This window comes from Penicillium verrucosum (assembly GCF_028828655.1).
Source record: "Penicillium verrucosum strain IBT 35672 chromosome Unknown utg000001l_segment0_segment0, whole genome shotgun sequence".
NCBI lineage: Eukaryota > Fungi > Ascomycota > Eurotiomycetes > Eurotiales > Aspergillaceae > Penicillium > Penicillium verrucosum.
In genome coordinates, this window is record NW_026643210.1 from 1,841,819 (window position 1) to 1,855,254 (window position 13,436).

General features: G+C 46.8%; 5 protein-coding genes across 5 annotated transcripts; 3 read left to right on the forward strand and 2 right to left on the reverse strand.

The window, feature by feature from the left end:
- Positions 1-3,829: 3,829 nt before the first annotated feature.
- On the forward strand, positions 3,830-5,065 carry N7516_000657 (uncharacterized protein; the record flags this gene model as incomplete). The annotated part of the gene is made up of 1 exon (XM_057213379.1): positions 3,830-5,065. One exon carries the CDS (start codon positions 3,830-3,832, stop codon positions 5,063-5,065), a length of 1,236 nt encoding a protein of 411 aa, XP_057075262.1.
- Positions 5,066-5,555: 490 nt separating this feature from the next.
- N7516_000658 (cytochrome P450) lies at positions 5,556-7,497 on the forward strand (the record flags this gene model as incomplete). The annotated part of the gene is made up of 4 exons (XM_057213380.1): positions 5,556-5,642; positions 5,751-5,902; positions 5,961-6,725; positions 6,795-7,497. The coding sequence occupies 4 exons, from the start codon at positions 5,556-5,558 to the stop codon at positions 7,495-7,497; spliced, it is 1,707 nt and encodes a 568-aa protein (XP_057075263.1).
- A 438-nt stretch (positions 7,498-7,935) lies between these two features.
- Positions 7,936-8,901, reverse strand: N7516_000659 (class I SAM-dependent methyltransferase; the record flags this gene model as incomplete). The annotated part of the gene is made up of 3 exons (XM_057213381.1): positions 7,936-8,541; positions 8,624-8,795; positions 8,861-8,901. The coding sequence occupies 3 exons, from the start codon at positions 8,899-8,901 to the stop codon at positions 7,936-7,938; spliced, it is 819 nt and encodes a 272-aa protein (XP_057075264.1).
- Positions 8,902-9,471: 570 nt separating this feature from the next.
- On the forward strand, positions 9,472-11,073 carry gliA (MFS-type gliotoxin efflux transporter gliA; the record flags this gene model as incomplete). Its single annotated transcript, XM_057213382.1, has 1 exon — positions 9,472-11,073. One exon carries the CDS (start codon positions 9,472-9,474, stop codon positions 11,071-11,073), a length of 1,602 nt encoding a protein of 533 aa, XP_057075265.1.
- A 526-nt stretch (positions 11,074-11,599) lies between these two features.
- On the reverse strand, positions 11,600-13,255 carry gliC (cytochrome P450 monooxygenase gliC; the record flags this gene model as incomplete). Its single annotated transcript, XM_057213383.1, has 3 exons — positions 11,600-12,836; positions 12,909-13,096; positions 13,157-13,255. The coding sequence occupies 3 exons, from the start codon at positions 13,253-13,255 to the stop codon at positions 11,600-11,602; spliced, it is 1,524 nt and encodes a 507-aa protein (XP_057075266.1).
- Positions 13,256-13,436: the final 181 nt, after the last annotated feature.

Here is a 13,436-nt window from a genome sequence, read left to right on the forward strand (position 1 = left end):
CTAAGGCAATGTATACAGCGGTATATATCCTAAACAGGACTCCCACATAGATCAAGGATGATACCGGTAAGAATCAATAGATCATATCTTGGAAAGAACTAATGAAGCATGCCGCACTAGATGGCATCCATCACTAAGAGATCAACCTTTCAAACATAAGGTTGTATGGCTGTCTAACGTACTCGAGAATCATCAAGAGAGTACAGTCGGATAAGATGGCACCCAGAGCAGAGATAGGATATCTCGTAGGGTATGTCTCCAAGAACCTATACAAGATATAGTTCCCCCACAAAGGCCGTAATGGAAGGGTCGACGTCGTCAGAGATGCCGTTTTCGATGAATCAAGAAGGTATTCGAAATCGACGTCGATGCCTAAGGAAGAAGATGCTATTAGTACCATGATAGATAGACTAAGCATCCAGGACAACTAGCCGCAGGTGCTTACTAATGATAAAGTATAGGCTAAGATCAGCACCTAGATAGAGATGCCCAGATCGATAGCTAGGATAGCACTGTATAATGAAACTAAGCACACTAAGTAAGCCACAGATAATATAGTTGATGCAGCTGATGATGCAGCTAATAATCCAGTTGATAGAAATGATAGAAATAATGATAAAGAAGAGGTTAGGCAAAGAACCCCACTGTAAGTTAGAAAGGAAGCAGCTGGATTGCCTACCCCGTAGTCAATAATCAGACCAAGGGAGCAAACAAAGGGAGAGCAAACAATAGGAGAGCAAACAAATCTATAGAGAGGCCTGCCAGGAAGCTTCCCAAGAAGTTTCCCAGATATACTATCCTCCTTACTACCATCAAGATCATCATCATCACCATCAAAACTAGCCTCAGTATCCCCAAATCTATCGATTCCATCGAATCTAGAACCCAGAGAAGCACTATCATCGTCGCTAGATCCGATCTCCGTGATCCCGTCGATCGAAACTGGGGGGGTGGATAGGGATATAGACACAGAAGTGAGTGATGATGAAGTAGAGATAGAGAGACAGCTATAAAGGGAGATAGCATACTCGCCGTCACCGGCACTATTATTATCACCCTATCGGGAGCAGTCCCATCAAGAACAGTCCTATCGAGAGCAGTTCCATCGAGACAACCGAGCGTCATCCCACCTATCATTATCATCCTAACGAGCACTAAGAGATATATCAGGTGATGTCGATATATCAAATGTTATCACCGGTAGTAGATCTAGGAAACCAAGAACGGATCCAGATTATACTACCTACCTATCTCTTAAAGACCAAATAGAACCACTAAGCTTGCTTTATGCCTTCTCCATAGGTATAAGCAAAAGATTCGACAAGAAGCTTCACCGAGATGAACTTCCCCCGCCACTAGAGAACTAGGTATAGATCAAGAAGCACTAGTTCGGAGAAGGATTTATAGCAGCGGCAAGCTTTGAAGTTCAGACGCTTAAGAAGAAAGAAACCTATACCAAAGTGCCAATTCCGAATCAAAGAGGAATCTAGGTACTACCGTTGAAATAGGTCTTTACCTATAAATTCGATATAGATAGATTTCTCGAGAAGTTCAAAGCGAGAATCTGCGTTAGAGGTGATCTTTAATAGATATCGACAGAAGAGAAAAGGGCAGCTACCCTAGCTATTAAAACAGCGAGAGCTATCTTTGCCTTAGTAGCAGCATTCGATCTTAATATGATATAGAGAGACGTGGTTACTACATTCCTAAACTTAGTACTCTAAAGTAAGGTTTATACTAAGTATCCGTAAGGATTCGAAGTATAAGGTTAATGCTAGCTACTCTATAGAGCTCTCTACGGCTTACGAATGTCACTAAGATTGTGGCAGTAAGAAGCAATAAGGATACTAGTAAAGCTAGGTCTTACCCCGGTACCGGAAGATCCGTATATCTTTATTAAGAATAGCATTATCGTCTTCTTCTATATAGACGATATCATCGTTATAAATTATCTAAAGTATGCTAAGTAGGCAGCTAAACTAGATAACGATATTAAGAAGCAATAGGAATTACGAGAACTAGAAGCAAACTAGTTCTTAAATATCCGTATTGTTAGAGATAGAGATTAGATGAAACTCTGGCTATACTAAGACAGTTATATTAAGAGTATAGTAGCTAAATACAACTTAATCACTACTAGGAAGGTAGGATCTCTATTAGCTGCTACCGATCAGCTTCTTCTATACGATAGAGTGGCATCACCGAGCTAGATTCATAGTTTCTAGGCTAAGGTTGGATCTACTCAGTATACTACTACTATCTCCCGGCTAGATACTTTAAAGGCTATAGCTAAACTAGCTGAGTTTCTGACAAACCCCGGTCCGAAGTATATCGATGCTATTGACCGAGTGATTCAATATCTCTATAAAACTAGGTTCTAGGCTATCGAGTATGGCACTAGATAACAAAGCAAAAACCTCGGTTTAGACGAAATAAAGGGTCTCTAGTTCGCTACAAAGTCAGTTAAATTTATAAGCGATGCATCGTTTGGAGACAATAAAGATAGGAAGAGTTCGGAAGGATATATCTATAAGTTATATAGTGGTCTAATCGATTGGAAAGCTTCTAAATAGAAGACGGTGACTACGTCGACAACTAAAGTAGAGCTACTTGCTCTAGTAGAAGCCGGAAAAACCGTCTAATAGTGGCGTCGAGTCCTTGAAGCACTTAGCTTCTAACTAGATCATCCCTTATCTATTATATGCGACAATCAGTAGACAGTCGATCTGTTAACGAAGGAAGGATCGACGATATATACGAAGCTGCGGCATATAGATATCAATCGATCCTAGATGAAGTAGGAAGTTAGTGTAGGTAGAGTCAAAGTGGACTGGGTTCTAACTGCAGCGATGCCTGCAGATGGACTTACAAAGGCGCTTCTAAGACAGAAGCAGTATCTCTTCCGAGAGATGATTGGGATGAGAGAAATCAGGCATCTGATTCATCCAGAAGAAGTGAAGAAATGAAGGATTTGGTAGCTCTGAAAGCCAAGAAAATGCAGGCTTTAAGAGCTGGGGGGGTGTGTCAAATTGCAAGGTTGCATACATGGGATGATACCATACAGATTATGTAATCTAGCTTAGTCATAACCGCACAGAAACAGCAGTTTCTATTATGTAGAAAATGCAGAGTTCTCCATATCAGCCCTGAGGTCCATACATTTCAATACGTCAGATTTCTGTCAAATTGATCTAGTCCTCGCGTATACCTTGGCACCTACGCGACCGAAGCACATCAAGAGTCGCAACAATATAAGAACCCCATCTGTCTAAATTCTGCACGATATTTAACTAGCAAGTTGTCAAACACAGAAATCTTGCCCGCAGCGTGTGTATCCGCAACCTTCAGAATGGAATGGGCAAGAACGAGGATGACAAAGAAAGCGGATGACAAAGAAAAGGATCTCATTTCCACGCTAAACTACATGCAGCTAGTCTCATTTTAGGTCCCGTCAGAGACCCAGTCTTCCAAGGTGTCCACCGGGTTCCCTTACCTTTCGCCTTCCCCACCAACACGATCGTCGCACGTTCTACCTTATCGTAGATTGCACGGCTCATCGAGAATCTGGCATATGCTCCCTACGTGTCGCACTGCGAAGTCCTATAGCCAATGTGACCACCATGTTGGGTACTCGAAAGCCTTTACGCCTACGTTCTGCCTGCACGGAGTGCTATGCCGCCAAGGTAGGTCTACCATCAATGAGAGCGATGGGTACCCATATCCAAACAACCTGACCGTAATGGATTGTATATAGGTCCGCTGCAGCGGCGAGAAGTATGGCTGTGACCGTTGTCGCCGGAACGATCTCTCTTGCGAATACCAGGTGTCGATGGTAGGTCGTGCGCCGAAGAAGCAACGGACGAAAGCGAGTGACCAGACTCTCCATCTGCAAGAACCACGAGTTTCACCCAACACGATTTTGAATCAGTCAGGCACGGAAAGCATTTCTTCCCCACCCCCGGTGGTCAACTTGCCCGTGACAGGGCATCCCCCTCTCATAGTCAATAATGCAATGGGAGGTGGCCCTATCTTCACTATGGGGGAGTCTACCGCCATATCTACCGATACGGAGATCGACAGTTATTTGCAGACCCTGTTAAGTGATTACCCGGACCTACCGCTCGTTTCGCCCGGCGCGATCGATGGTTTCTGGCCGACAACAGAAAACTTACTACTCGATCCGCGTCCAGGAATATCCAGTTCCGAGGGCACATCTACAGCATCCGGCCCGCGGCCAGCATCGTTGCCTATCTCGCACACGTTGGGGCTGCCCGATAAGAACCGGCAGGGGTTCCCCATCCAGCAGCCGACAGCGGATTCTGTGCGGTCCCGATTGGCGGAACGGATCGACGCGAGAGTTCCCCCAAGCTATCGCGATCCGTCAGTGGTGTCGGATTACCCGCATGTCGCCGCCCTGATGAAGATCATCGAGTACTTAGAAGAGCAGCTCCAGATCCCCAGGGTCCCAATCGACCAAGCGATGCGCTTGAACCGACAAGCGATGGCCAAGGTACGGGAGGTGACCGACACTGACGAATTTCGACGCTGCCAGAGTTGTCCACTACTAGTGGCGACCGTTATGGATCTGGTTGTAGGGCTCTATGAGCTCGTAATCCTCTGCATCCAGCACCCCGCGGGTGAAGGCGACGCCACCTCCTTGGCCGATCATAATAATCCGCCCTCGCGGCACAATCCCTCTCAGAAGCCGGCTGACCCGGGTGAGATGCCGAGTGATGGGTCAAGTCCCGAATCGGCTATCAGCAGCGGTTCAGAGCCCCCGGTTTTCCAATTTGGATGCCTTGAGTTCGATCCGGATGAACAAGAGATCTTCCGGGCTGCGATGGTGCGGCGTGATTTGCGACGGTGCGTCGAAACCATCCAGTACTGCACTCAAGAGATTATTCAACGACAGAGCCAGGCCACAAATTTGCGCGGTGGGCCTCTCGGTGGAGTCTTGCAATCGAGAGGGCCATCAAATAATGTACACACTCAGTGGTACCAGGAGATGGGATACCGGGCTAGGGACCTGCTGGCCGCTCTTCCCGCCCAGTGCAGCCACCGATGAAGAACGACTTGATTCTCCATTCCTGGAGAAAAAAGTAGCAATACTTCCTTTGGGTCTCTCGGGTGTACAATTCTTGTAGAATATTTCCGATTCAAGTATAATGACATGATGAAACCCAATGAACATTTTTCACTTTTAGTCCCCTACGAGTACACCCTCACTTCACTCTTTTGCGCAACCATCTTATTTTCTGCTCTAAGCCGAATAATACAGCCATTTTACCACTAGGACACATCAAAAACCATTCTAATTATGGCCTAGAAGGGGCTATTTCTTAGGTTGACAAATGGTAATAGTTGGCGGACCGATATTGTCGCTCCGAACACTGAGACCGAACACTGAGACCGCAGATTGGACACCGAACAGTTACCAATGCATGAATTATTTATTCCATAAAGGTGAGCTGATTAAGTATTTAAATTTGGGAATTTATATGAATACCCTCTTTTCATTGACTCTTTTGGATATGATCTGTTCCAAATTGGCTATTATGAACTCTTCGAAGGAGGTGCTATATGAGCACATAGCTGTGAACAAGCCTACAAGGCTACTGCTATTTGTGGTCTTTGGAGTACTAGTATGCAAGCCAATTCCATAAACTCCCCCGTTTTTCTCTAATTCCTCACTTGTCTGCTTTCCGCTTCATCTTGAATGTGAGGATGTGCTCAACGCTAAATCCCTCTAGATCATTTTACTTGTTCTCCGTGGACGCAATGGAAAGTTCAACCACAAAAAGCTTGGACATTACCCCATTGAAGGCGCTCCATTTAGGGTGCCATTTGTTGGCCACGTATGGGCATTTATCTGGGATCCAGATAGGTTCCTGCGCTATTGTCGGTATGTTGTGCCTGGACAGAAATCTGAGGGCAAAAACTGATGTCGATTGAATATACAGCGAGCGAGCCATTCATGGCATTTTTAATCTCAAGATGTTCGGCGTCGATACTTGCATCATTCACAGCCCCTCGCTGATGAAGTCCTTCTTTGCCCTGCCCGGATCTGTCATCGAGCATAAGACCATGGGATCGAATATTATCACCAAGATCTTTGATTTTCCATCGGCCGAGGTCCCACAGATGATAACACACTTCGATCAGTTGATGAATACCTTCGTTACGCAGCTGACCAAAGGCCCGGGCTTTGACCGGTCGTGGATCAAGCTCTTGACAGATATAGAAGAAATTGTGCCATCTATTGTCACGCCGTCTTCGGGTCACAAAGGCTTGCGGAGCTGGGAGCGTACCGCTAATATCAAGGTCCAACCTAACGGGACAATAGAGGCTGATCTTTTCCCTCTCATCCGCAACTGCGTGGGCTCGTTAAGCTCGAAGGAAATGATGGGGCATGTATTCGTCGATTCCCATCCGGACTTCCTGGAGGATATTTGGCAGGTAGACGCCAACATCATGGGGTTTGTCTTTGGCATGCCGAGTTGGCTGCCATCGATTGCGAAAGCGCGGAAATCCCGAACCCGCATCTTGGAGAAGTTGGTTGCATGGCACACAGAGATGGAAGCCGTTGGCCCGTTGACCGACTCGGATGCGGATTGTGCGCCGTTTGGGGACGTCAGTGACTTGATGAAACAACGGCAGAAAATCTGGTCTGAGCGAGGATTCTCGATGAAAGCCCGAGCTGCTGTAGACTTGTCTATATTATGGGCGTAAGTAATTTTCTATCTTCCTACTTGTTTGTCCCTTTGTTTCCTTGTTTAGTGGCCACATTCCACTAGCATCAACGATACGTCGCCGAAGAGGTCTAACGAAGGTGGTGAGAATAGACTCAATGCCAATTCTAACTCGACAGTGTACTGGATGTTGCGAAACATCTATGCTACCCCTGGTCTCCTGGAGGATGTCCGCCGGGAGATTGCCCCTGCTTGTTTAACCACAAACAACAAGGTGCAGATCGACTGGAAGAGACTTCTGAATAACAGTCCTCTTTTCAAGTCTTGCTACTTCGAAACTCTTCGTATTGACTCAGCCTCTTGGTCCTTCAAACGCCTCCAGAAAGATTGTATTTTACAGGAAGCTGGGGAGGACGCCCGCCCGCCCATAGCAAAAGGCAAACCAACAACATTCCACATGAAAAAGGGTGATGCGGTACTTGTCCCTTCTGATCTACACCATACCGATGGGCGGTACTTTCCGAATCCATCGGAGTTCCGTCCGGAGCGTTTCTTCGTGAATGCAGATGATGGCCACGTCCAGTCAGAGATAAAGTCCATCCGGCCATATGGGGGAGGTGCAACGATGTGCAAAGGACGGTTTCTCGCAGAGCGCGAAGTCCTAGCATTTGTGGCTGCCATGTTAAATTGTTGGGACTTGGAGCCTGTCAAGGGTAGCTCATGGGATATGGATAGTAGGGTCAAGACAAGCGGTGTCTCCAGCCCAAAGGATAACTTGAGAGTTAATTTGAAAAGAAGGGTCGCCTAGAAGGTCTATTTACTCAAATTAAATATATATCTTAGGAGGTTCTGTTGGATTATTTGTACATATTTAGTATGTATTCGTCTCTTAGATACACCTTTCACCACTCTCCGTCCTCAAGAGTTAGGCTAACGGAAAGTTTACTGAAGAATATCTTGATAAAAGGGAAGGACGCTATTCTAAACTTTCTATTATCAAGATTGTTTGTCGCTAATTAGATTATTAGGCATTTGGCTGTCATCTTGTTTACCTTTTATCTTGCTTAAGGGCGTGATGGCCTTGCTGTCAAGGTTCATAGCCTAGAACTTAGTTTCTGAAAGCCTTTAACCTCAACTCTTATATTGCACCCTATACCTTGATGTCTCCTAACAATTGTCTCGGTTGAAGAATTCATATTTTACTAATCAAACACAAAGCCACACACAAAGTACCCTTTCAAAGCTATTACAGTTTGGTTGCACGAGCCCAGAATAACTGCATCTCCCCACTCCGAGCGCCGGGAACAGGCGATAGTCGATCCGCCAGCACAAACTGGGACTCTCCACAGCCTGCCTGTTCAAAGAGTGAGAATATCTGGCTCTGTGAAAAGCTGTCGTGGGAGATGGTATGCGCTGCGGGGTGTTTCGGATTTATCGTATCATTCACGTGGTGATGATGGTGATGATGGTGATGGTGATGATTCTCCGAAATGGACGTAGTTGTCTGCACACTAGCTTGCTGTTCAGTCTTATGCGATGAACTACGCGTTGCCCAGTCAATGATTAGAAGGACACCGCCCGGTCGCAGTCTCTCGGCAAGACGTTTGGTAGCCAACACGATATCATCGACATGGTGCAATGCCATACAAATGGCCACCAAATCGAAACCATTTAGCTCCTCCTCGCTGAGTGGAGGTTCAGTTTGAGTGACGGTGGGAGCCAAGAGGTCACCTTGAACCGCTAACATGCTCGACTCGTCGAGGCCTAGATCCACTGCGGTTGCACGATATTTGTCCAACATGCCATTTGATAGGTCGACGCCAATGCATTTAGAAAACTGAGGGTGGAGGGACTGCAGAACGGGAAGAAGTCAGTATTGCGTGATATGGGTGGGTATCGTATGTTCTAATCGTTAACTAAGGTCAATAACTCACGCGAGAGACAATGCCATTTCCGCAGGCATAATCCATCAATTTCGTCTGCCGGCTGTTATCGACAGTGGGAGGCTGGACGCCTATCCAGTCCAGATTTCCCGTGAGAAATTCAGAAATCTGATTCTGCAGATCGTGTACCCATTTGTCTTTAAACACATTTTGGGAGGCATTACTAGTCACAGTCAGCAATCAGCTCTGATCCCCATAGGTCTCGTCTCTCCATGGGTCACGACTTACTTCCAATATGCTTGGTTTTTGTCGGCGAGCGTCTCCCCCATTGTGCTAGGTAGGTCGAAGATGTCTATGAGTGTAGTTCGATATCGAAGAAGGAAAGCGAATATGACCACCAGTGCAGCTGTGCAATATCGCCAGGTGAGCATGAGTGAGAAGGTAATGTGGCCCTACAGCGAAGTATTTAGATGATCCAAATTATATGTGATCGCCAGGGGAATGATTAATCGCCTTAAAACAACCGCTTAGAAAGCAAAAAGAAGGCTAGATCATGATCCACCCGGAATGCCGGCGTGGTGGGTCAGGTGGGGGCAAAATACGGAGACTGCAGACAAAGATTGGCTTAACTCAACGGACCGAAGCAACGGGCCGATACTAGTGGTATCCAGCAGCTTATTATTCAGCAAACTCAAGGGACCGAGCACCATTCAAGTTTGGTAAGGCAGGTAGCAAAGGCCCGGGAAGGCCGATTGGTCAAACCTACTATATCTTAAACTCAGGGAAATCTGTATTTTTTTTTCATCTTCTTGGCAGTGCTTATATACCTTTTGTTGAGTATAGCTAACAATAATCATTTTTTACTGCAACACAACCAGAAAGTATCACTACCATCAGCAATGGCAGACGGCGCCTCTTCAGACCTGCCTGGCCCCGGTCGGCTGGCTCTTACTATGTTTGCTCTGTTCATGGGCATGTTCACTGCCAACCTCGACTCAACAATCCTGGCCACCGCTATTCCTTACATCACCAATGAATTTCACAGTCTCGATGACATTGGTTGGTACGGTTCGGCCACGTTCTTGACATTTGCGGCCTTCCAGACGACCTGGGGCAAAGCGTTCAAGTACTTTAACCTGAAATGGGCATATCTTGTGTCCCTCTTCATCTTCGAGGTGGGAAGTCTTATTTGTGCTGTGGCCCCTAACAGTGTTGCCTTGATTGTCGGCCGTGCAATTGCTGGTATCGGGGCTGCAGGTCTATGCACGGGTACCTTTGTCATTATTGGGTATACTGTCGTACCGGAGCGCCAACCGAGATTTATGGGTGTTATGGGAGCCACTTACGCCCTAGCATCGTTTGTCGGGCCATTGGTGGGAGGAGCGTTCACTGAGAAGGTCACCTGGCGCTGGTGTTTCTACCTCAACCTACCTATTGGGGGTCTGGCCGCCTTCATTATCGTCGTCTTCTTTCAAACCCCTAAGACAGCAAAGCCAGTTGAAGCCCCCTGGAGGGAAAAGTTCTTCCAGCTAGATCCAAGTGGCTGTCTTTTCATCATCGGGGCCGTTGTCTGTTACCTTCTGGCGTTACAGTGGGGTGGTTTACAGAAGAGCTGGTCCGACAGCAGCGTGATAGGCACTTTAATTGGCTTCATTCTGATTTTCATCGCCTTTGGTGCTAACGAATGGTGGCTTGGAGAGCGCGCCTCCGTCGTGCCACGTCTGTTCAAACGCCGCAGGATCCTTGTCAACTGCGCTGTCGTCTTCTTCAACTCTGGCGGATTTTTCATTCTGATCTATTATCTGCCGCTCTACTTCCAATCTATCCGCAACGCATCTCCTATTGGGTCCGGTGTACGCAACCTTCCATTCCTCATTGGCGGGATCTTCTCCATGATTTCTGGCGTTGTTATCAGTGCCACCCAAAGATGGGTTCCATTCATGACAGTCGGCGCAGCTCTCAGCGCTGTAGGAGGAGGATTAATATACACCATTGAGCAAGACACATCGACTGGCAAGTGGGTCGGATTTCAGATTTTGGCCGGTGCGTCGACAGGATTTATTTCGCAAATTCCTATCATGGCAAACACTGCATGCGTGGATATGGTCGACATGAGCACTGTTTCCGCCATGACGCTGTTTTTCCAACTCCTTGGCGGCTCATTTTCTGTTTCCGCTGCTCAATCTGTGTTTGGAAATACCCTTCTGCGTAGGATTCAGGAGACCGCGCCTGAAATCTCCCCGTCGCTTGTCCTTTCGGCTGGTGCCTCCGAGCTGAGGAAGATCTTCCCGGCAAATGCACTGCCAGGAATTCTGACAGCGTACATGGATGGAATCAAGGGTGCGTTTGCTGTGGCGACAGCCTTGCTGGCTGTGAGCGCTCTACTGGCTCTGCTGGCTAAGTGGGAGAAATTGATACCGGGAACGCAGTCGTGGGGTAACCCTGATGAGAAATCTCAAACCCCATTGGACTCAGAAGGTGATGAGAAGTCCACTGTTTGATTGTTTTAATGTATTCCTTTCTCTTGGACTTGACCATTTCTCGCAGTCAGAGTGGTGATCGACATCTTGTGACCAACAGACAATGCCTTGGACGGCTGTTTATCTGGAGAAATCAAAACCACGGCCCGGATGGCCAACCCTTCCCTTTGTCTACGTTTATAAATAGGTTGCCTAATTCCCTTTGAGCTATTAGATAGATTTTAATATTGCCTTTACCAAATTGACTATATGACCTTTTCTGACTTGTCTGAGTCCCGTGTAAGCCGACACCTTTTCGTCGCATTTGATTCAATTTCCTTTCTATCCGCCTCAACTAATGAAATCACGAAAAATGAAACGAAAAATGAATAAACGGACTAAATAAAACGAGATATCTTGCTAGAATGTTTTTCGAATGCTAGACTGGCCTCTGGTACTATAATGATTTTCAGTGTAGGTGGATTTATTTAGATCGTTCAGCATACTGACTGCATTATAAAAACATATATTTGACGCAATAAGGCACAACATAATCAGTTCTACAAATTCACATCCCCTTATTGTCGTCCGTTAGAATAGGGAGGCAGATCAGCTTCATCTGCGGATGCGTTATCCACGTCTTTTTGTCACGTCCCCATTTCTTACCCACCAACTCCTTGGGTAGATGTAACTCCCATTTCACGACCAACTCCACGAGTAAGGCTCGAATAACCAAGTCTGCCACATACCGCCCCATGCATTGTCGTGGTCCAAAACCGAATCGCCAGAAATTGTAGCGGGCCTCGATGCTATTTACCTCCTGGAATCGACTCGGTCGATATTCCTGTGCGTCAGGGCCCCAGAACTCATTCTGGATGTTGAGTGAGTATGTGTCAACTACGAAGTTTGTCCCTGCCGTAATAACATAACCGTCGATTATTCGCTCAGTAGGAGCAGATTGCGGCACGGAGAAGGCGGCTAGGGGCTTCAGACGCGATGACTCGGAAATGCAGGCAGAAAGAAAAGAGGTCGTACTGAGGAGATATTGATGTTCGGTTTTATCTTGTCGTGCTTTCTTGATCTCCTCCCGTAGTTGTCTCTGTACTTGTTGGTCAGATGCCAGAAAGACAAGGTTCCATGATAGGCCCCCCATTGTCACGTCGAGGTTGGCGTATAACATCTCATCCAGAGTGTGTTGCACATGCTTGTAACTGACAGTACCCTCGTGGAGAGCATCAAAGAGCTGGAAGATAGGGGTGTCGGTTAGAGACAGATCGCAGGCCCGCTGGTATGCCATATGATTGAACGCCTTCCATTTAGTTTCGAATTCGCGTAGTGTCCGGTTGGTCTCTGTTGGAAGAAACCTGGAAATTTCCAAACGACTGAGGCCACCTTGGATGACATGTGTAAACAATCTTTCATGAATGGGGGCTAAATACCGCAGCCCCCTTTCCATGTCTGGAGGGAGTTTCCCATAGATCACATCGGCAACGGCGAAGAAGGGAAGCATCTTCAGGTCTTCAACCGGGTCGATGAGACCACCAAGTAGGCTTCCCCTTTCCTCGAGGTCTCGAATATAGCTTTTAACTCGGTTCTGGAGTAGGTTGACATGACCGGAGACGTTATTGTGTGAAAAGGCTGTCTCACTCACGGCTCGCAGGTGTCTCCACTCCTGGCCGCTCACAAGTCCGACGCATTTGCCCAGAACTTGGCCCATGAGGTACCCCGAGTTGTTATTCACGGCTTTGTAGTGTTTGTCTGAATCCTTAAAGATAATCTTCACATGTTCAGCCTTTGTCAAGACGCTGTTGCTTTGGTTAGCTAGCCATGCGATATGAGAGAATGAACAACTCAATGATGGGGAATGTGCGACACACATTTCAGGCTTCATTCCCGACCAGATCCGATAAACAGTGCCGTATCTCTGCCTCCATTGCTCGCCGTTTTCGATGCCATCGAGGAACTTTCCTATGTCGCCTTGACCGTTGGGCCAAACATAGGGACATGAAGGAAGAGGTGTGCCTCGGTCTAGATTGCACACTGGATATTTTCGGAGGAGGAGCCACTATCACATCTGGGATTTAGCTTGGTACCAATATATGGCTGTGGGTTCGACATGGCATACTTGAACCGCAGATGAGATGACACGATTGCAGAAATTACTGCGGGTTGCTAAAATTGAAATGATGAATGCGATCCCGATGACAATAATTGCAAACCCCATTTTATCGATCATAACATGAGAAGATTGAAATCTAACTTTACGTGCGCCAGTCAATCACTTAAATATGAAATCAGTACGATCAACTCTGCTTCCTCTCATATACTCCCGAGATCTTGACAAGCAAATGGAAACTGCCCCGAGTAGGACCTCATTGACTTCGGCATCCGAAACTCGGCCCCCA